Below are 21,516 nucleotides of genomic sequence, written 5' to 3' on the forward strand. Positions count from 1 at the left end.
GCCTGCAATCTGAACAGCTATCCTAAGATAGACAGGAGTAAGCTGGGCAGTAGATACCTCCAGAGAAAGCCCAGGGTGTCCCAAGGAGTGGTGGTGATGAGTTAGTAAGTGAGACTCTTCCCTGTGAGCATCTTTTATATAACATTTTAAACCTAGATCCTGCCCACTTGTGTTCATTAAACTTCCTGTGAAACTTTTCACAAGAACAGGTATTAGTCACAGTCTTGTGACCTAGCCAAGTTCCAACCTGAGTTATTATATTCTTACTACCTAACATCCTCACTGCCATTTCCTTCATCTCCTGTCCTCAACAGCTGTGTTGCTGCATGCTGTTAATCAGCACTATGGTCCATCCCAAAGGCCAAGGTGTTTCAGACCTGGATGAAAGCATTCCTGTTGTAAAATGTGTCTGTATGTTTGTTAGATACTTTGGCATCCTTCAAGATGAAAGATGCTATGTAAATGTAAGATCATCATTATCATCATTGCCAGTTTTCTACCCCTTAAAAATAACACCATTTTTCATCTAAAATGGATGTTATGTTATGAATTACATGGTCGGCATTTGAAGCTGTGCTTAAGTTTTCATCTGTATGTTTCCACATTTAAAATGTATCTTTCAAAGTGAGTAGACACTAGACTTTATTATTCTTGGTCGCTGCCGCATCAACACAGATCCTTAAAGTTTCAGTAAGATCAGAACAAGCAGATCTATCCATCAACCTGGAAATAGTTACAAATTTAGAGTTTGTGATTTGATTTATACTGTATGAGGTTGGAAGCCTGGTACCGCATGAAAAGAGGGTTTGCAGGCATGAATGCATTGAAACAATTTAAGAGAGAGAATCCTAGAAAAATAAATTATTTTGCTCTACCAGTGTCTCAGCCACATGTCTTTTTGGCTTAAATTGCTGCATAGTCTGAATTCACAGAACCTATTTACAGACACACACTGACTGACTTGTCATAGGTGTCTGTCAGCAGGAACCATATCCAACTTCAAAAGCAAGAAGTTTCCCATGAGCAAAGGCACATAACACTCTGAGGAGACTGATTGGTAATGTGGCTCTGTTTTATAGTTGTTGAATCCTGAGGATGACCTCTTACCAGGAAAGATCCGAGATAGTAACCGTTCAACTCTCCTAGCTACAATTCAAGAACACGGCTACCCAACAATCAACTTGGGAATTGTGGGAGATAAGTAAGTAGCACATGTTAATAAAGATTGCCATCTGTTGTCACTTCATGTTCATGTGGTGCAGTTTAACGTAGCAGTGGGGAAAGAAAACATTGCAGAAGCTGCATTCGCTAGCTCACTTCAAGTGCCACAGCATTGTGAGGGTGCTCATTTTGGAAGAGGAGTATTCTGTTATTTTTCTTCCCAGTATAGAGTTTAGCAAGCCACATCCTAGTAGTAAGAGGAATAGTCAGATAAGGATGTTTTTAATGAGAGATGTTTGTCTTGTTTAGTTTTCCTCCTGTTGTACAATTCTAGCATTGCCTCTACTCCCTGCAGTATGGGCTGAGTATAAATTGGGACAGGATAATAACACCAGCACTTGAATGGTGAAGTGTTTTGGTATCTATTCATGCAGCCTCATCCTGGATTGAAACTCACTGTATTTAATAAGGCAAGAACCTGCATCTGGGGAATATATTCTACAGAAATGCCAGTTCCTGATCTTTAAGAAGGTGTCTGTCACACAGTTTATTTTCCATATTAAGATTAATTTAGAGGTTAACTTTTTGTCAGATTTCTTGAATCACTGTCTTTTGGACAAGGCCCCACTCTTGACTGTGGGGTATTGCTAAAACAGAATTCCAGAAATGCATTCGAGGATGCACAAAGTTTTTCAGTGTTGTCCTCAAGTGAGCTCTCTGTTTTGACTCTTGTTATACTTCTGTGATCAAGTCATTTTATTCCTCTGACAATAATTTCTCCTTGGTTCTAACTAGGAGTGAAAATGAGTTCTGCTTTTGAGAGCTCTAGCAGAAATGTTTGCAGCCTTTGGTGCAAAAGGTTCTCAATGTGCCAATGTGAAATCCAGAGCTTCCTTGTCAGGAGCACCAATTCTCAGGATGCAAGCTTGTGCCTCAGTACAAAAAGTGGTCCAGCTGTGCCAAGAGGACCACTGATACAGGACAAGAGGAATGCTCAGCTGGTACACAGTACTTTGTGGCAGCCTCATAGAAGATTATGACTGATCATGGTGGCTGAGTATATACTAAGTCTCTGGAATCATCAGCCCTGTCTCTGGACATGAATATGTATGTGGGAGGGGGAGTGAGAGAATCTGGAGATTTCAGTAAAAAGTTGTCTGAAATCAAATGCATGGGAGGATTCATCTGATGCCAAATACATATTCTGTATGGAGGAGCACCAAGAAGGTAACTCTTCATGGGATAATACCACCTTTCCCTAGTTTTTCCGACATAAATCCAAGATGGATGATTTTTAGTTTAATTACAATACTGTGCCCCAGAATCCAATGCTGTGCCTTTGGATTCATTCAAAATAAATGTTTACCAGTCTGTAATTACAACCCTTCAGATCACGTACTGCCAAGACTTCATAGTCAACAGTCAGATGAAATTATCAAAGAAAGACTTTACTCTGGTCAGTTTTCTTCATCCTTCCTGCAGTCTAATCCAGAAAGGTGAAGATTTAGCTTGGGCAGCTTTTGATGTGAGTGATATGATTTCAGAGACTACTGCCTAGAGGTGGATGCCCACAAGTTTGCTTTGCCGCAGATGTCTGAATGCCAGCAAGAGTTCCAGAGAGAGCCCAAGGATCTACCATACACTAGAGAGAATTTGTTTTGGGGATCAAATGGAACCTCACTGCAGAAGACAAAGAAAACAATGGCTGTATTGGGTTCTCTTGGACCTGTGTCTTCTCCTTTCGGTCCCTTGTTCAAGGGAGGAAATGGAAAGTCTCCACTTTAAAACCCAGGTGTCGCTTAATTTTTCTTTTAGCCCCATACTGTCCCAGACAGGTATGATTCTAAAATCTTTTGCCATTGGCTAAAGGAGATTCCATCAAACTGAGATTCTGACCTCAGATCATCATGCAAAACCATTGCGCCTCACTTAGTCCCAATCAAGAAGCCCTTGTCCTGTCAAGATAGAGCTTCATATGCACAGTGTGTCTGAGCAGGTGATTCATGTCCTGCTGCCATCATGGAAACCTTTTGCAAGGACCTATGATTCCAAATAGAAAAAAAATTTGCAATGTGATATAATTTGGCCCTGGGGAACCTCTTTACTTTTCAAGCACAAAAGTTGTTTGTCAGAACCTAGCTTAAAACAAAGTAAACTCTATCCAGGTATGTCTCACAGCTATTTAGGCCTCTCAGTCAAAGGTAAACAAGTGTCTCTGCAGCCCCTTACTCTCAAGTTCATGAAGGGCTTGACACATTTGAACTCTCGCCATTAAAAAGCCCCTTGCATCTTGGGATAATAATATGATCCTGACTAAGCTGATGAAGATCTGTTTCAACCACTGAGTTTGATACTTGGACAGTCATTTTTCTGGAGGCAGTCAGGCCCATCAAGAGAAATTTGGGGCCCCAGTACATCATGTTTGCTGTGTCCCTCCCACTTCAACCTACTTACAGGCATTTTGAGTGGGCCCCTGAGTGCAGGACCCCAGTACAATTGTTCCCCCTTTTCTCCATTCTGATCAGCCCTGGAGGCAGTTTGTACAGCCTAAAGAATTAATGAGCTTCCAGATCTAGAGTGTGACTACTGAACTTATTTTTATTATTTGTTGCTGTGGACTCATCTGAGAGTCCTCACCAAGTAATGTTAGAATTCCACTTAAATGAGCCTATCGTCCTTATAACATTATTTCCACACCAAATGCCCATCCTTGGGGAGGCTTTTTCTGTATATTTGTCAAAATGTCCTTGGGGTTCTACTAGGGTCAAACAACTGTTTTTTTTTTAAACATTTTATGCTAATTCATGATGCAGTGCTGTTACCAAGAAGACAGTGTCTACATGGGTATTTGAGTGTGTTTCCTTTTGTAATGACATGGTCTGACTTAACCCTGGAAGGCCACGTCAAGGCACATTTGGTCCCAGGCAAGATTGTCACTACTGTCTGTTTCAGAGGCCTTGTTTAGAGTAGGATTTTGATGTGTTAGCTAACACATGTTAATAGCCTAATGTAGACAAGGCAAATATGTCTCTAATGTATTTAGTTGGTCTAGTTAAAGCCTAGGTTCCCTCATATCTAAAGTACAAGGGTTTATATATATATATATCACATAATAAAATCCTGGGACATATCTTTAGAGAGGGGAAATTCCATCTGCTTCTTTGAAGAGATTATTGTGACACAATTCTCCCTTAATGTTTTGGTAATTATATTCTTTTAGTGTTTCCCTGCTTACACCTAATTACTATTTCTTTTTCTTTTTCTGGGGCAAACTTTTTTAACTTGAATAATTTTTGAATGATCTTATCATTATGGGAGCTTCACTTCCTATGCAACTGAAGGAACTGATTGGAAGGTTTAGAGGGCAACATTTATGTACTGCAGGGTGTGGCACATAACATGCAGTAGGGGGCATAGATCCTAATGTAACTCGTTAATGGTGCTCTCCAAGATCAGAATTCTTTAAGGGCTGTAGAAGTTCTACCAACCTCATACTAAGGAGCTAAAAATCAAGTGTGAGAATCCTTTTAGAATGATATCTGCAGAGAAACAGTTTTACAGGTAAGTATTTTTCTCTTTCATCTCAATTCTCTGAACCATTTACAGGTGTTAATGTAACAAAATAGCTCATCCAGGTTAAGGATATTCCTGGTGGCAGCTACTTCATAGCCCAATACTGTATGGTGCACATATGCACATTCCAGTCAAATATTTGAAAGGATCAGGAGACACTTGAACATCATGATAGGCACTGTAGAGCACTTAGGAGCACTTTAAAATCAATGTTATCACATGTGCAGTTTTCAATGGTCCACTCAGAATTGGACGTAAAGCCACACAGAGTACTTTGCCACTTACTCTATCTTTTTACTTTAAATCTATACCTACATTTTATTTATTTTCATTATTTCATTATTTATTTCAATGTTATTGTTAAAACAATTTCTGAGCTTCTCTCCATTGCTTGTGTCCATTCTCTTGGCCTACATATAAGGCTCGGTATGCAAAAATTCAAAATATCAATTCACAAAACATGTCTACCTGCAGTTAAAGTCCAGGAAGTCTGGAATACAAGAGAAGAAGGACCAGCCTGGAGAATGAAGTGGGGCTGAACCTAGGCTAAAAGCTAAGCCTCCCTCCCAATACATGAAACCATATTGTTTGAGGAGCAGACATTTCAAAAGTTATTCTGAGAGGTGAGGCAGAATGGAAAGAAATTCCTGCAAGACAAACCCAAACACAGACCCACACAGCAACAAAGCCCAGAAGCCTCGAATTCTTTACGTTTAGTTCTTGACCTGGTTTCCTACATCTCCAGTCCTCTGGTTTCCCAGATCCACTTCTTGCTAACATAGTCTAAGGGTGACGTTCATGCTGAAGGTGATACACAAATGTTATTTTTGACTATTTTCTTCTGCATGAACAGGGTCAAAACAGGTTTATAGTTGCATTTCATTTGCTCATAATCTATGAAATTGTAATCTGATTCTGTGGGAAACTATTATTAAAAATATGTGCATCTTTGCTTTGAGTAGCTGATCTCCATTAATTATTTATCATGGAATTTTTGTGTGTGTTTGCTGTTTTTAAAAGTTTTGTTCATGGCCTTCCTTATATTTACTTTCTGTAAAAGTTGTATGGCTTAGCTCTGGGGAAATGTGCAATAAATTAGGCCAGTGTTGCAAAGGGGTTTTTTAACATAACCACGCTCCATTTTTAGAAGTTCTTCTGGGGGAGCCCCTTTAAAATAGTTTACTGATGGACCTCTGAATCTTAGCCTCTGTGCCTGGTGAGTTTTAATTTCCTTTCCTGTTGTTTACCTCTCTTGTTTACCTGCTGTTTACATGAGTAAATTTGCCCCGTCTATGGGTTCTTTTCCAAACTCTGTTGTTTCCCCTGATGGTTTTACACTGTAGCAGCTGTGTAATGTTAATTGCTTTCATCTGTATTTTATCCTGCAATCATGAAGGTTCATAATGGAGAGAGAGGGAATTGCTACAGAATTTGACCAGACACTTCATAAACTTTACATTAAATGCGCCTAGTTGAGTTGCTAAAAAATATTGCACATATTTCTTATCAGAATAGTCATAAATTCACAGGCAGCCTGTCTTTCTTTTACTTTGTGTGAAGAATCAGCATATAGTTTTTTTTGTGTCAGAAGTAATTATTTCCAGACTGATGATATAGTTCTATAGTGACACATCGTTTGACATAAAGCTCCCAAGGGACATCTAAATCTTAAAAATCATCCTTGCTATTATGACAGCATCACTTTATGATATTGCCAGAACAAAAACTTTGAAAAAGCTCCTTCTTTGTTTTAAAAAGGATACCAAGGCCTGACTCGTATCAGGATTTTAGAATACTTGAATGTTACGCTTGCCATCCAGGAGGTCTAAACCTTTTGTAGCTGTGTCTGATGCATATAATTACTAAATTTTAATTCACAGACCGTGAAGATCACTCAGGGGTGTGTGGGATATTTTAAGGCACCTGTCACTTTGGAATATATATCCCGCTGGGGTTAAGCATACATACAGAATGTGGCAGCAGAACTGTAGGATCTTGTCTGCACTAAATATTAGTCTGATGTCCACATAAGACAAAATTAAATAGATATTCCAACTAGTATGATATTTATGAGTATGATTAAACAAAGGCTACTACCATCTGTTAGACTTAGTGGGGAGGCAGGAATTCAAGTGCTGAGTTGTTAGTTTCTACAGAAGTGTCTTCATTTCTAGATCTGCTCAAGCAACATGCAGGTTTCAGAGTGGTAGCTGTGTTAGTCTGTATCAGCAAAAACAATGAGGAGTTCTTGTGGCACCTTACAGGCTAACAAATTTATTTGGGCATAAGCTTTCGTGGGCTAGAACCCACTTCATCAGATGCATGGAGTGGAAAATACAGTAGTAGGTATAAATACACAGCACACGAAAAGATGGGAGTTGCCTTACCAAGTGTGAGGTCAGTCTAACGAGACCATTCAATTAACAGTAGGATACCAAGGGAGGAAAAATCACTTTTACAGTTGTAATGAAAGTGGCCCATTTCAAACAGCTGACAGGTTGGGGGGGCTGTCTGTAAGCAAGGGCTGGCGTGCCTCCGAAGGTCTCTGAGAGAAAGGGATCGTCCTTCAGGATAGGTTGTAGATCCTTGATGATGCACTGGAGAGATTTTAGTTGGGGGCTGAAGGTGACGGCTAGTGGTGTTCTGTTACTTTCTTTGTTGGGCCTGTCCTTTAGTAGGTGACATCTGGGGACTCTTCTGGCTTTGTCAATCTGTTTCTTCACTTTAGCAGGTGGGTATTGTAGTTTTAAGAATGCTGGATAGAAATCCTGTAGGTGTTTGTCTGAGGGATTGGAGCAAATGCGGTTGTATCTTAGAGCTTGGCTGTAGACAATGGATTGTGTGATGTGGTGTGGATGAAAGCTGGAGGCATGTAGGTAAGTATAGCGGTCAGTAGGTTTCTGGTGTAGGGTGGTGTTTATGTGACCACTGCTTATTAGCACCGTAGTGTCCAGGAAGTGGATCTCTTGTGTGGACTGGTCCAGGCTGAGGTTGATGGTGGATGGAAATTGTTGAAATCCTGGTGGAATTCCTCAAGGGCTTCTTTTCCATGGGTCCAGATGATGAAGATGTCATCAGTGTAGTGCGAGTAGGGGCGTTAGGAGACGAGACCTGAGGAAGCGTTGTTCCAACCTGAAGCAAATACTTACTAGTAACCACACACCACACAACAAAAACACTAACCCAGGAACCTACCCTTGCAACAAAGCCCGTTGCCAACTCTGTCCACATATCTATTCAAGGGACACCATCATAGGACCTAATCACATCAGCCACCCCATCAGGGGCTCGTTCACCTACACATCTACCAATGTGATATATGCCATCATATGCCAGCAATGCCCCTCTGCCATGTACATTGGCCAAACCGGACAGTGTCTATGCAAAAGAATACATGGACATAAATCAGACGTCAAGAATGATAACATTCAAAAACCAGTCGGAGAACACTTCAACCTCCCTGGACACTCAATTACTGACCTAAAAGTGGCAATTCTTCAGCAAACAACCTTCAAAAACAGACTGCAACGAGAAACTGCAGAACTGGAATTAATTTGCAAACTGGACACCATTAAATTAAGCTTGAATAAAGACTGGGAGTGGATGGGTCATTACACAAACTAAAAACTATTTCCCCATGCTAATTTTCTCCCTACTGTTACTCACACCTTCTTGTCAACCGTTTGAAATGGGCCATCCTGATTATCACTACAAAAGTTTTTTTCTCCTGCTGATGATAGCTCACCTTAATTGATTTGTCTCGTTACAGTTGGTATGACAACCCCCATCTTTTCATGTTCTGTGTGTGTGTGTGTGTATATATATAGATATAGATATATATAAAATATCTTCCTGTTATATTTTCCACTCCATGCATCTGATGAAATGGGTATTATCCCACGAAAGCTTATGCCCAAATACATTTGTTAGTCTCTAAGGTGCCACAAGTACTCCTCATGCAAACAACATTGTTTTTATAGATTTCAGTCATAAGTTAAGGCATCCGGGGATACCCAAACCCAGTAATGGTTTGAAAAAATTTGAGGGTTCAAGGCTGTTTACAAAGGCTGTTACAAAGAGGATGGTGATCAGTTGTTCTCCATATCTGCTGAAGATAGGACAAGAAATAATCAGTTTAATCTGCAGCAAGGGAGATTTAGATTGGATATCAGGAAAATCTTTCTAACTATAAGAATAGTTAAGTGCTGGAACCGGCTTCTAAGGGAGTTTGTGAAATCCTTGTCATTGGAGGTTTTTAACAATACGTTAGAGGAACACCTGTAAGGGTGGTCTAGGTATACTTGGTCCTGCCTCAGTGCAAGGGCTGGACTAGATGACCTCTTGAGGTACCTTCCAACTCTACATTTTATGATTCTATGAGACATGGAGGCTCCCTCTTCCATTAAGCCCCATCAACCAGAACATTCTCCTTTCCAAGTGTAAATGTTTTGTAGACAACACAACTTTTTCATGATCATTAGACCAAACTTTATTGCAAATGTCACTCTGATGTCATCCCTTCCTCTCTGTTTATGTGACAACCCATCTTGTTTTAATGTGTGTACTTGAACCTGAAAGCACAGAGCAACATCTAAAGGTGAGAAATAAAAGAGTTTCTAAAACTGTCCAACAGGTTATCTTCTATAGCAGGTAACAAACTATCCAATGTGGCACAACCTGAGGGTGAAATTTTCATTTCTAAAGAGGACCAGTCATTTTGATGGTCCTCACGCAGGCATGAATTTCTCCTTGAATTAGCATTTCCGGAAAACTGTTTCTGAAGAGCACAGCACAGCATCAAACAGCAAGTGAATAGTGAGGAAGGTACCACTCTTGCTATATTTGATGGTACCATGAATCTTTATAATTTTAGCTGTTACACCTCCACGGTGGGAAAAAAACTACAACTCCAATCTGCTTCTGAGGCATGGGGTAAAATTTTCATAAGCCACCAAATTACTTAGGAGCCTAATTCCCATTTTCAAAAGTGACTTAGGGACTTAGAAGCCTATGTTCCATTGGCTTTCACTTTTGAAAATGAGACAAACTCCTAAATAATTTAGGCATTTTTAAAATGTTTATGTATAGTGTCCATTAGATGGAACAAAGTAGTTAAGTAGGAATTTGAGGGGGCAGTTAAAAGGTTTTCTCACAAGAATGAAGGTGCAAAACCATCTGAAGTAGAAAAGATTACTTGAGATTATCGTTTCCTTCTTGCAGAGAAGAAAAGGTTAATTTGAAAAACCTGGCAAAAAGGAGCAGAGAAGAAATATGAAAAAGCAGCCTGCTGAGAAATTACCAAAAGCTCGATTAGCCTACACTGAAATGTTAAAAACGTATACTGATAGTTCAAGTAAAAAAACAAAACAAATTAATTAATTAGCATAACAAGGTTTTCCAGTTTTAGTGTAGTATTTCTAATGTCCAAGATTGTGAATTTACCACGTAAAACAAAATAACACCCACTCCCTCTCTGGCAGAAATAATCTAAGGATCTATCTGACAGTGGTGCATTCTCTACTTTCTCCTGAGCTAATAAAATCATATTAGATGAATTCCCAGTGGCAGGAGAGGAAAAGGATTCTGCAGCAGTTACTAAATAAAAGGAAAAGAATAACACTCATATAGCTTAAAGTTTATGTGTCAGGGAGTTCTGGAGAAATCCAAGATCTCTGCTTTTCAATGGTTACAATTCCCCTATAAAATAATAAAAATTGCTTAATTTATCTATTGATCTTACATCTTACATCAAAGCCCTGTATTGATATTGACTAAAAACTGTGAGGTAGCTAAATATTATCCCTATTTCACAGATGTAGAAATTTGAATTAAACAAGCCACTTTACCTCTCTTCCTCACTCAACAAAGTCAGTGACATCTCACAACTAGAACTCAAAGACTTCTTGATTTCCACTCCTATACTCCAAAGCATGCTGTCTCACATCTTTAAAAAACTGAAAGTGAAGTTCTCCCATTAAAAGTGTCAGGGACCCACAGCTGAACCCAGACCCAGCTTGTGGTCCTTAGCTGATTCAGCTAATGAATCTGGTCTTCTGATTGGCAGAAAACTCTAGCAGGCACATTCTTAAATACTGCAGCAGGTCTGGGTCTCTGGCTGTTCAACAGTATTCCATGCCTTCAGCTGTGTTTCTGATCCTCCTGTCAGTGCCTTCCTTGCTCCTGTCCCATGCTCCTTGTTCCTGGCTCGCAGTCCTGGTTTCTTCCCCGGCTCCTGGTTTCTACTCCTGTCCCTGTTCTGGATGATAGTCTGGCTCTAAGCTTTGGCTTAGAGATTCCTGGTTCTTGCCTCTGGCTTTCTCCCTGGACTTGGTATTTGGCTTCTGACCTCAGCTCTGACACTCGGTTCCTGATTCTTGGCTCTCAGCCATAGCTCATTCCCTGCGCTTGATAACTTGACTCCTGATTCAGGTGCTGACCACTAAGCTTGGTGACTACTGCTCCAACCACTAGGCGAGCCTCCCTGCCCACAGCCTTGTCCTTAACAAAAAGTGACTGCAAAAATGGTATGGTGAGGTTCAGTGTTTTTTCCCTTTCAATGACACCAGATCAGATTTGTTCTGTTTACATATAAAGCTGTTTTTCTAACTGTCAGTCCTGCAAATTCATTCTAGGATCTGAGAATCAATAACATTCTTTTCTTCTACTAGCTATTATGCAAGGGTCAGCTATTGCATTAAAAAAGCAGTTATATTTAGATTATGAGGTGAAAGATGATAGGGCTAAATGCAGAGTAAAATTCCTCTTTTTTCTCTCTCTCTCTCGCTCTTTCCTGAGACTGTAATGATCAGTTTCCAGAAACTTCTGTCAAGCTTTTCTAATCTTGACGTATTTAAATTGTGTAGCATAATTCAAAGCCCTTTAATTGCTTCTCATTGAAAAATGTTACTGCAACATTGCTTTGAATGTAAGTTTAATTTTTTTTAAATGATCACTCCAGGATATTTTAACAGCAAATAACGTCCTTCTTTAACCATTTGACTGTTTCTGTATCTACCAGTCAGAATGCTTCTGCTGCATCATAGAATATAGTACCTATATGTACTAACATTCCACTGATTTCAATTATATGTTAATGGATAATAGGTAGTAGTACACCAGGTACAGAAGACCAGCACTGAGAGGGTTAACGATTGATGAATAATATGGCAATGATTTAGAAGGATAGAATACTGGAAATTAGACTTTGGTTCTTTTGAAATGCTCTGTTTCAAATGAATTTAGAACTTGTTGGCCTATGAAAAGATGCTTTGGATTCCCTTATAACCAATTTTGTGGTTCTCAAACTTTTGTACTGGTGATGCCTTTCACATAGCAAGGCTCTGAGTGTGACCCCACCTTATAAATTAAAAATGCTTTTTATATATATTGAACACTATTATAAATGCTGGAGGTGAAACAGGGCTTGGGGGTGGAGGCTGACAGCTCGCGCTCCCCTTATGTAATAACCGCTTGACCCTCTAAGGATCACAACCCACAGTTTGAGGACCCCTTGTATCATTTAGACATGTCCATAGTCCCATACAGTCTTCTTGTAGCAGAAAATACTGGGTTACAGAATATTCTATGAGAGACAAGGTAGTTGGGGTACTATCTTTTATTAGACCAACTTCTGTTGGTGGAAGGTACAAGTTTTCGAGCTACAAAGAGCTCTTCTTCATGTCTGGAGAAGGAATCAGGCTGTCTGAGCTAAATACAAGTTGGGGCAGCTTGTTAAGCGGAAGGGACAGTCATTTGAAATGATGTGAGCAGTTGGGGGTTAGATTGTAATGCATAAAGGGTTTGAAGTGGGCAATTAAGGTTAACAGGCAGTGTGGTGTGCTACAAATTGTAATGAGCCATAAAACCAGTGTCCCTGTTAAGTCCATGATTTTTGGTATTTAGCACAGTTATGAATTTAAGTTCCCAGGTTCACCTTTTGAAGGTGTTGTGCAGGTTTCCCGTGAGGACAAGTATTGAAAGATCAGGCATAGAATGGTTGCTTTGAGACCAAGACAGTTACAACATATCCTGGGACCAACACAGCTACAACAACGCTGCAAACAGAATATTCTATAGACAATTTAGCAACCCCACTGAAACAAATAAATTTGGTTCTTGACGCTCCTCTCTTTAATGCTGGAGACTGGAGCAGTGACCAGGATCAGGTGGGAACTTTGAAGGTGGCTTATTACAGCATTTCTTCCCCACCTCCTGAGCTGCATTGAGACTATATCTAGAAATGAAGGTACAGGTTGCCCTCTGACAAAAGCAATGGAATAAGAAATAAAACACTAAGACTAAAGCCTTCTTCAAGGATGGCTGTCCAAGGAAGCTCATCGAAGAGAAACTGACATCTAGATGTATAAACTACTAGTTTTTCAGAACAGCTTAGTTTCAGGATTTTTTTTCATGCATGCTGACATTGTTTAGCAAGTATCTGATCATATATAATGGAAATTTTTGCTGGAATGGCTAATGAGGACAAGCTACATATTATTAAGTCAATATACCTGAAAAAATCTTTAAGAAGATGGATTATATCTGCCATATTCTTCTGCGGCATCCCTTGGCCCCTAAAAAGTATTAAACTTCTTGTTGTTCAAGAGTTGCAAAGCAATTTCTCACGGTTGCTGTGTCCATTTTGGTTTCAAACATCTTATTTTAATATTCCAGAAGATGCATTCTAAAGATTTCATATCAAGTTAATTGTCTTAAAAAAGAAAAGGGGGAGGAGAGAGAGAGATTAAAAGTACTTTTCTTTGTGAGGGAAATGAAATGTACTCATCTGTCATCTGATACCACAGAGTAAAAAATGGACTTTGGTTTGTTTTATATTTGTAGCACAAAGGGCCCCAAGCATCTGAAAACAGGGTCTCCCCAGCCAAATTGACTTGACCAGAGTACATGCTAATAGGAACACCACCTCCATAAGGTAGTAATTTAAAGTAAGACATCAGCTGGTTCAAGTTGGGTCCTAAAACCAGCTACCTTTCATTCTGGATACTTTTGTCTCTATTAGTCCTTCTCCCTCATAACAGCAGTTGTATCCTATAGTTGAGTAGAGGGGATCAGACAGACTCCTATGAGAATGAAGTGGTGCTGTAATCAATCAGTAAGGTAGAGAAGCAGGATGGATACTGCACCTTTCTTCCTTGCAATCAAGAACATGACATTTAACGTGCCTTTGAACCCATTTCCTGAGGAACAAGTTAGGTTTCCTGCATGGCAGTTCAATGCACAAACCACAAAACTTTAGGTTTGACCCAAAGTTTGCTTTCCCCTTCCTCTTACTTTACCTTTGTATGCCTCCACTAGGCATGTGAGAATTAAATATTTAGTTGGAGGCCTTCTCCAAAGATTGTCCATTTTCTGAAGTCCTTCACAAATCTGTGTGCTTAGCACCCTTCATTTTGATTTCTCTTGAAGTCAAGAGTGAAGAAGTTTCTTCCTAGACTCTGGAAGAAAACAAAACATGCTCACTATGCTCAGCAGCACTGTTGCTAGCAGATGGGCATGCTCAATGTCCTCAAATGCTTCCACGGCTTCTTCACATTTCATCCATGTGAGCAACCCTTTGAACATTCTGGGCCACTCAGGGGAATGTGGCTGGGCGTAGACCATTCCTTTCTCCCCAGGAGCCTCTCCTCTTCCCAGGCTCTTTACTCCCCTTCTGCTTCCTTTACCCTCAGGAAGCCAGATGCTTTTAAAGAAGAAGGGACACAGAGCTTCCAGAACACAGCGGAGACAGGCCTTCCAGATTGGTGAGCACCATTTTTAAAAACACTTGAAACGTTCAGGCACATGCATGCCAGCACAGGCAGGGAAAACTAGAGGCTATTTGTGCAAAGCTTTGATCATGGAAAATACCAGTTATTGTTATACTAAATAACATTTTATCCTCACTGGTTGAGGACTGCTAGCACAAAATTGAATGTTTATGCACCAGTGCACTGGCCCATATGGCACCCAAGACTTTGATAAAGTTAATGGTACTGCAACTGTTTCACATTCTGTTAGTACTGAGAATGCTGATATTATTCACCCATACCAGGAAACAACTTTATCCTTCAGGAGTTTGCCTTTTAAAGACAGCGCAAGTTAGGAATAAATTGTGTTATAGAGGCATTCCAGAGAGGTGCTACTTCACTGAAGTCATTATTACAACTCTTTAGTCATAATCACATCCATATCATGCCACTCGTTATCATGCCAATGCTGATAATTACTCCAGTAGGTCGACTTTAGATCTCATGGAGTCCATGGAACTATCTAGGGTGGTTTCTGCTCTGAAATACATATACCGTCATATATTGGATCTTATTTGGAGTCTGGATTAGGAAATAATGTAAGGTGAATGATGATTATATTCTTGTCATATACAGGGTTTACAATAGATAGTGATAAAAGAGGGCAAGAGCAACCTATCATAGCTTCTGTTAACAAAAGAGAACCTTTAGCATAATTTTAAATTCTACTTATAGAGCCAACAAACCAGAAATAATCAGAAAACTCATGAAAACCACTAAAACTCCAGCCTGAAACCATTAATTGTGAGTATCCTCATGAAAGTTAAGGGGACTAATTTTATAAGGGGACTACTTTTAAGGGCCCAGCTGCAGGGCTAGGGGCTTAATTCGCTAGTAGCCATTCCTTCTGATTACAAGGTATCTGCACAACATGTGAAAAATCTCACAGAAAAGACACATCTTCTCTGCATCCATCATTGGCTCAAGAATAATATCCTTAGCCCTTAGATGATGTGGATGAATTCAGCAACCCACTGTTCTTGTATCTGCAGTTGCTAAGGCAAGATTATCATAGCTCTGGGTTCTCCTCATAAAATTACCAGAACAGATAAACCGTATCAGAATCTCTCACTATGTTGTGCATATCTCTGAACTGTAGCAGCATGGTCTTCCCCTTTAAGGGTCAGGGGCCCAGGGAGCAGTCAATCCTGTTCCATAGAGGAGCCCAACAAGCAGTTGCTAGCATTCATTTGATGGAGCTGGACAACATCTAGTGATTAGGTTTGATGATTCCCAGATAGGGGATATAAAGAAAGGCCTCAGCTACATGAGGTTGCCTGGAACCAGGAGAGGGCTGGGTGTGCACTCTCTTGTGGCTGCAGCAGAAGGCTGCAAGAAGGCAGACAAGCCCTAAACACCCACTATGGGGAAGGTCCGGCCCATTAAGCTATCACAGGCCACACGGCCTCACCATCTCAGTTAAGAACAGGACTGTTGCTTTTTCTTATTGTTCAGTTTTCCCAAGTTAAAGAATAAACAGAGCCCCGAGGTAAGAAATATAAACTGAACTGGGTGTGGCCAATTATCTGATCATGTTCACCAGTCTACAGAACCCTTATAAACAGTTAGCTTCTAAGGAGGGCTATGAGAAAAGCCTCCTCATTTCTCCCCCACTACACACGCATTCTTCTTTAAGCAGATCTTGGCACGCAAGAGAATGTGGCCTAGAAATTATAAAGCATCTCCAGCTCCCTATGTTGATTTGATGCCTGTCAGTGAAACTCTGAACAGGTGGCCTCAGGCAAAATCTAGTTTCTCTTTTGCCCCCTTTTCCCTTCTTATTTTTAGTAAACTGTAATTATTAAGCTTACTTGTATAATGTCATATTATGTTATGTACAAAAAAACCCTGTAACTTTTCCTATGACTTCTCTTCATATGTAAACATCTGTTTAAGACATGGCTGCTGACAAGGAGAGGTTTCAAAAATATCATGTTTGTACATACAAAATGTCTGTATCTGAGCAACACTGTTCATATCAGTTTTGCCTTGAAGAGGAGTGTGTAGTCTTGTGTGTATGTTTTTTTCTTTGTTTTAAACACCCTGAACTCAAGTTAATCAAGAGAGGTGTTTTGATGTTCTCTTACAGGAGAAACCCTTAACACTGAGGCTTTGGGTCCAGTGTAAATGGTCTCAAATTCATCATTCCAGCTTCTGTGATCTGACAGTCTCTAAGGACCAAATTCATTGCTGGCATAACCAGATATATCTCCCATGTACTTCAATGGGAGTTGTACCCACTCACACCAGGGATGAATTTGGCCCTCTATCTTTGTATTCATACTCAAATCTTAATCCTTACAAAAATGATTATAAAGTAAGAAACAGTTATAAGAAACTATGTCCAGTTGCCATGTATTAGACTATGAGGAGATTTCTGTGCCATTCTGTTGTTTTGAAGAACTTGGCACTGGTTAAATTATGAGCCCCATTTCTGTCTTGCAGCCATCTCTCAATGTATGGCATCTATCCCATCTTGCATAAGGGCTCTGGAAGAATATCAACTTTGGCACCATGTCTAGTCTTAGACCCACCTGTGCACTGTCATCTTTCTTAGTGCCAGCAACCTTTTTGGTATTATTACTTTGTATAGTAACAATCATCAGTAACATTCCCTTCCAACCACAGCTGAAAATGTTCCACCTCAGAAATGAAAACATTTGAGTGCATCCGTATTATCTGTGAGGAAAAGGACAAAAAAGAACTTAACAGTCTTAATGGTCTCCAGACTCATAGGTGAAAACCCTCCTAACTTTTTGGAAGAATTAAGGGACCTGCTGGTAAGTATTATGCTGGAATCCTCAAGGGTCGCTGATCTCAGCTTCAGTTCACAGGCCAGGAATAATTTAGTATTTAATCTCCTGGTTCATATCGAAACCATGAGATTCTGTCCGGCTGTCTCTGGATTCTCACACTGGACCTGACCTGCTGCCTAGGATGGGCCTTTGGAGACACCACAAACACCCAACCTCCCTGGTCAGACCACTATCCACTATCCCCATCCAGGCAAAGGTCAGATCCTTGCATCCATCCTGCCAGGGAAAATCAAAGCTGGTTTGCCCTCAATAATTCTTGAACCCTTTACACTTTCAACTTGCCCTGGGAGAGCAAGCCACTCAGCCACAAAGCTAAGAATCACAAGTTGGTATGTCACTACCTGACAATCACTACTGTCAAAGCCTTGGCCCTGAGTTTCCCAGGTCACGAAGAAGATCACAATAGTTCACAGGTAAACTCCAGTGGATGGAAGTACACAAGCAGAAGACTAAAATGCTGATGACACGCAACCAGATCTGAATCCAGGTATCAACAGTATGATGACTTCCTACAGGATGATGCCACCACAGTAAAGAAACCTCTACCATCACCACCTCCTTTGTCTCTCTCTTCATTGTCTCTCTGTCATTCTGTGTCAGTCTAATGGGTAGCTGCCAAAACAGTTCATAAATACACTGGAATAAAATAAGTTACTATTCAAATGTAGAGAAATGTTTTAAAGGAATTAGGAAGATCTCACAGATACATTCATGTCATTCTGAGAGCTCTGACATCTTTAGCCCACGGATGGAGGCATGAAGGAAAATTTTTCTCTAGGAAATACTATTCCTATTAGCAGTAACATCAGTTAGGAGGGTAGTAGAAGTTAATGCCTGAGCCTTTTAGCTGATATCTGACAAAGGATGGAATTTATACAGAACCCCTTTTTATCTAAGTAGCCTAAGTTAGTATCATTATTCCAGCTTTACCCTGAAAGTGACCGAGACAAAAAGCACCATTTTGAACACATGCAAAAAGGAAATAACAAAGAAGGTGAGAGGAATGGAATGCTGTCAGAACATTATAGAGCACACTGGAGAATTCTGAAACTCAGTTAATCTGATGAAATTATTTTTAAGGCCTCCATATGCTTCTATATCCATGACCAAAATGGATAAGGTTGTCTGAGGAAAACATATGAGCCAAAACAAACCCCTTCACATTCAAAAGTACACTCTGCAAGGGGAGTAGCTCTTCCTTTGGCCGAACTAGATAAGGTCATTATTCTACATCTGGAAGATTACTGATATGCAAAACATTCTTCTGACCCATGACAGCATAGTCCTAAAATGGGTGACATATCTTGCTTGCCTTTATGCCCAGCTGCATCCATGATTTTGCAATCTGCCACCTCTACTGAATGAACATGAGAAGACAAATAAATGTTAATCACCATGGGTCAAGTCCTTTTTCAGCCCTTCCTCAGAAAAAAATTTAATTGATCTCAATGAGAGTTTTGTCTGAGTAAAAAATAAGTTCTTCAGAACTTGGCCCCATGAAATTAATAACCTTTCCCTAACTGAAGTTTTCCTCCAGCACACACTTCCATCCTTATCTTTATGGAAAGGAGATGTTCCTTAATTTATCTCAGTCAAAACTGGGAGTTTGCTGTGATTATACAAGGGGAAGGAAGTCTTAAGGTGACTGAGGGAATTCCTAACAGGACTTAACAGCTTTTTACAAGCCATCTCCCATATTGGGAATTCCCTTAGCATGGGGAAGTCCCCAGGAAGTGTAGACTCACATAGCCAATTCTTAACTTCTCCAACCCCCTGCAATCCTCAGTACAGGAGGTGAGGAGGGGTGCAAAAGGGTTGTGGCTGGAGTATACTACACTCCAGCTATCCCCAAATCGGGGCTCATAGCCAGCTGGTGAAGTTTAGAATAGCCCTCCGGCTACTCTGATCTATGGTGCAGTTGATATAGAACCAGCTCCAGCATCACTGCAACCAGCTCCCTCACGGCCCCCAGGCTGTACCCATCCCTACAGCTCTACCTTCTATGATCTTATGAAAAAAACGTTTAATTCTTTAAACCTGTAACTGTCTTGTTTTTAAGTACGGTAGCTGGAGGCCAAGAAAGATGACCCAATTCTGCCTTCATCTACACAGGCATACATCTACAATACTTATGTTGCATGCAAATCTCCTTCTGTCTCTCACTCTCTCTCATGAATTTGTAAAGCACCCATCACAATAAATTCAAAGTGGTAAATGACCAACAGATATTGAAAGCTTCATTTGAGTGAATGAGACTTGTACAAAAGAGAACTCTGTGGAGATGGTCCAGGAAATCGGTAATGAGCACTGAAAGTTGTAGCATGACAGCACCTTGATAATTCAGTCGCTGCTAAATGCTCCAGTTCAGTTTTGCAAACTCTGCTGATCGTGTTGCAGAATGGTAGGTGATGCTGCATGCTGTCTGTGATGTTACTTGTTTTCCAGATTAAGTAGCATAACTGAATGATCTAACTGCATGAGTTTCAAACTGCTGATAAATGGGTTGTGTCACAGAAGGGGTTACCTGCTTTAAAAAACAAGTTATGGTAAAATCTCATTAAAAATCAACAACAGGATCAGCAAAAATGAGCTGTCTAGCAGACATTGGTCTCTATCTGAAGGTCAAACAAAATTGTACTATAAATTTGGGGATACTTTAAAGTGGTGCTTTTAGACACTGAATTGTTTATTGAAGGATTCTTTGGTGCAGTTTTATTCATCAAGATAAAATAAAACCTTTTGCAAGTTGGTGTATGTTTTGCTGATGTTTGCATCGCTTTCCAGTCAGGCTGCTGGTTCAAGCTATTGAGTTCCTTTGTACTTTTCTAGGTCAGCTTAAAGACAGCTCAGTAGTCATAACTATTGATATATGCTTTCTACATACTGGCCTGGAGGGCTGGAAGATTTCCATGATTGTAGAAAGGATTCCCATTCTGGAAAAATGCCATCGTCCAAACCTTTTCCAATCTGATTAAATCAAGTTGCACTTCTACATCAGCTTGTTAGATTTGTATTGCATGCTGCTGCTGCCAAGTTACAGCCTATCCTCAGTCTCCATACCAGAATGTATTGTGCAGTCTGCTCTGTAAAAGAGAGAGAGGAGGGGCAATAAAACACACAGCAAAACTGGTGATGTGCTTGTTAAATTGGCACAGTTAGCAGAGAATATTAAAATAGACTTAACAGCACACTGACTCTTTAAGCAAAGCGCAGTGTCTGCAGTTTCCAAAATATGTAAACAAAGCACATCCCTGCTTCTTAGTGCAGAAGTAATCTGCTGAAAGTGGGGATTTCTAATTATCCAGGGAAGTTTGGATCTCTGCTTAATTAGCTACATGCACAGCTTCATAAATTTCATATTTTCCTTACAGAGAAAATATTCTCATCAGCTCTATCTCCAGTACATACAAAGTTGTAAGTAGCAATAAAATACAAAGATTATGATTTGTGAATCTGTATTACCAATGTACTGTTCTTTTGTGTCAAAAAAGCTGCATTATTTTCTCATGTGAGTCTTTCCCATGGAAAACTCATTTAGGTGTAAGTTACTTATCTGCTCTTCTTCACCATAATATCTTAGTACGTGTCCTAATTTCTCAGTGAAGGAAATGTCCAGGAATGGCATTTTCAACCAAACATATGAAATGATTTGCCATGCCAGATCAGATCATTAGTCCATCAAATCCAGTATCCTGACTCTAGCAATAGTTGGTGTTTTCAGAGTAAGCCCAAAATCTCCAATCTGTACCTGCCCAATTAAGCAGTGGTGTAAACAGGGTTTTTATCCCGCACTTCTCATAGACTGTATTATGCCCTGAAGAATGTTGTTGATCCTGTTCTTAACATGTCCACTTACAAATGTTATTTTGCCTTTTATTTTAGAATCCAAGTACTTTCCAAATACTTTTTCTTTCCCCATCTATCCAGAATGAAGCTGTTCATTGTTTGTACAGAAGATGAAGCGAGAGACAAAATTAACAGCTGTTGTCTGGCTGTGATTTAAATATTTTTTTAAATGCCATTCAAATGTTAAAACTTTGCCTTCATAATGACAACTCAGCCGGCAAACTCCTTCAGTTTATAATAATAATAATAATAAATAATAAATTAATATAATATAATAGTTATGTAGTGTTTTTCATCCTCAAGGATTGTAAAGT

General features: G+C 39.9%; 1 protein-coding gene across 26 annotated transcripts in view; it reads left to right on the forward strand.

Moving 5' to 3' along the window:
- GPHN (gephyrin) overlaps window positions 1-21,516 on the forward strand; it is a 587,889-nt gene that overhangs the window by 532,699 nt on the left and 33,674 nt on the right. For 17 of the 26 annotated variants that reach the window (XM_048851950.2, XM_048851955.2, XM_048851957.2 and 14 more), the window contains 2 exons: window positions 1,080-1,201; window positions 14,424-14,495. In XM_048851950.2, coding sequence (XP_048707907.1) covers window positions 1,080-1,201; window positions 14,424-14,495 — 194 coding nt within the window. The remainder of the gene's footprint in view (window positions 1-1,079; window positions 1,202-14,423; window positions 14,496-21,516) is intronic. The other 9 variants (XM_048851956.2, XM_048851965.2, XM_048851970.2 and 6 more) reach the window with 1 other exon arrangement.

Source organism: Caretta caretta, chromosome 6 (genome assembly GCF_965140235.1).
Source record: "Caretta caretta isolate rCarCar2 chromosome 6, rCarCar1.hap1, whole genome shotgun sequence".
NCBI classification, from domain to species: Eukaryota; Metazoa; Chordata; order Testudines; family Cheloniidae; genus Caretta; species Caretta caretta.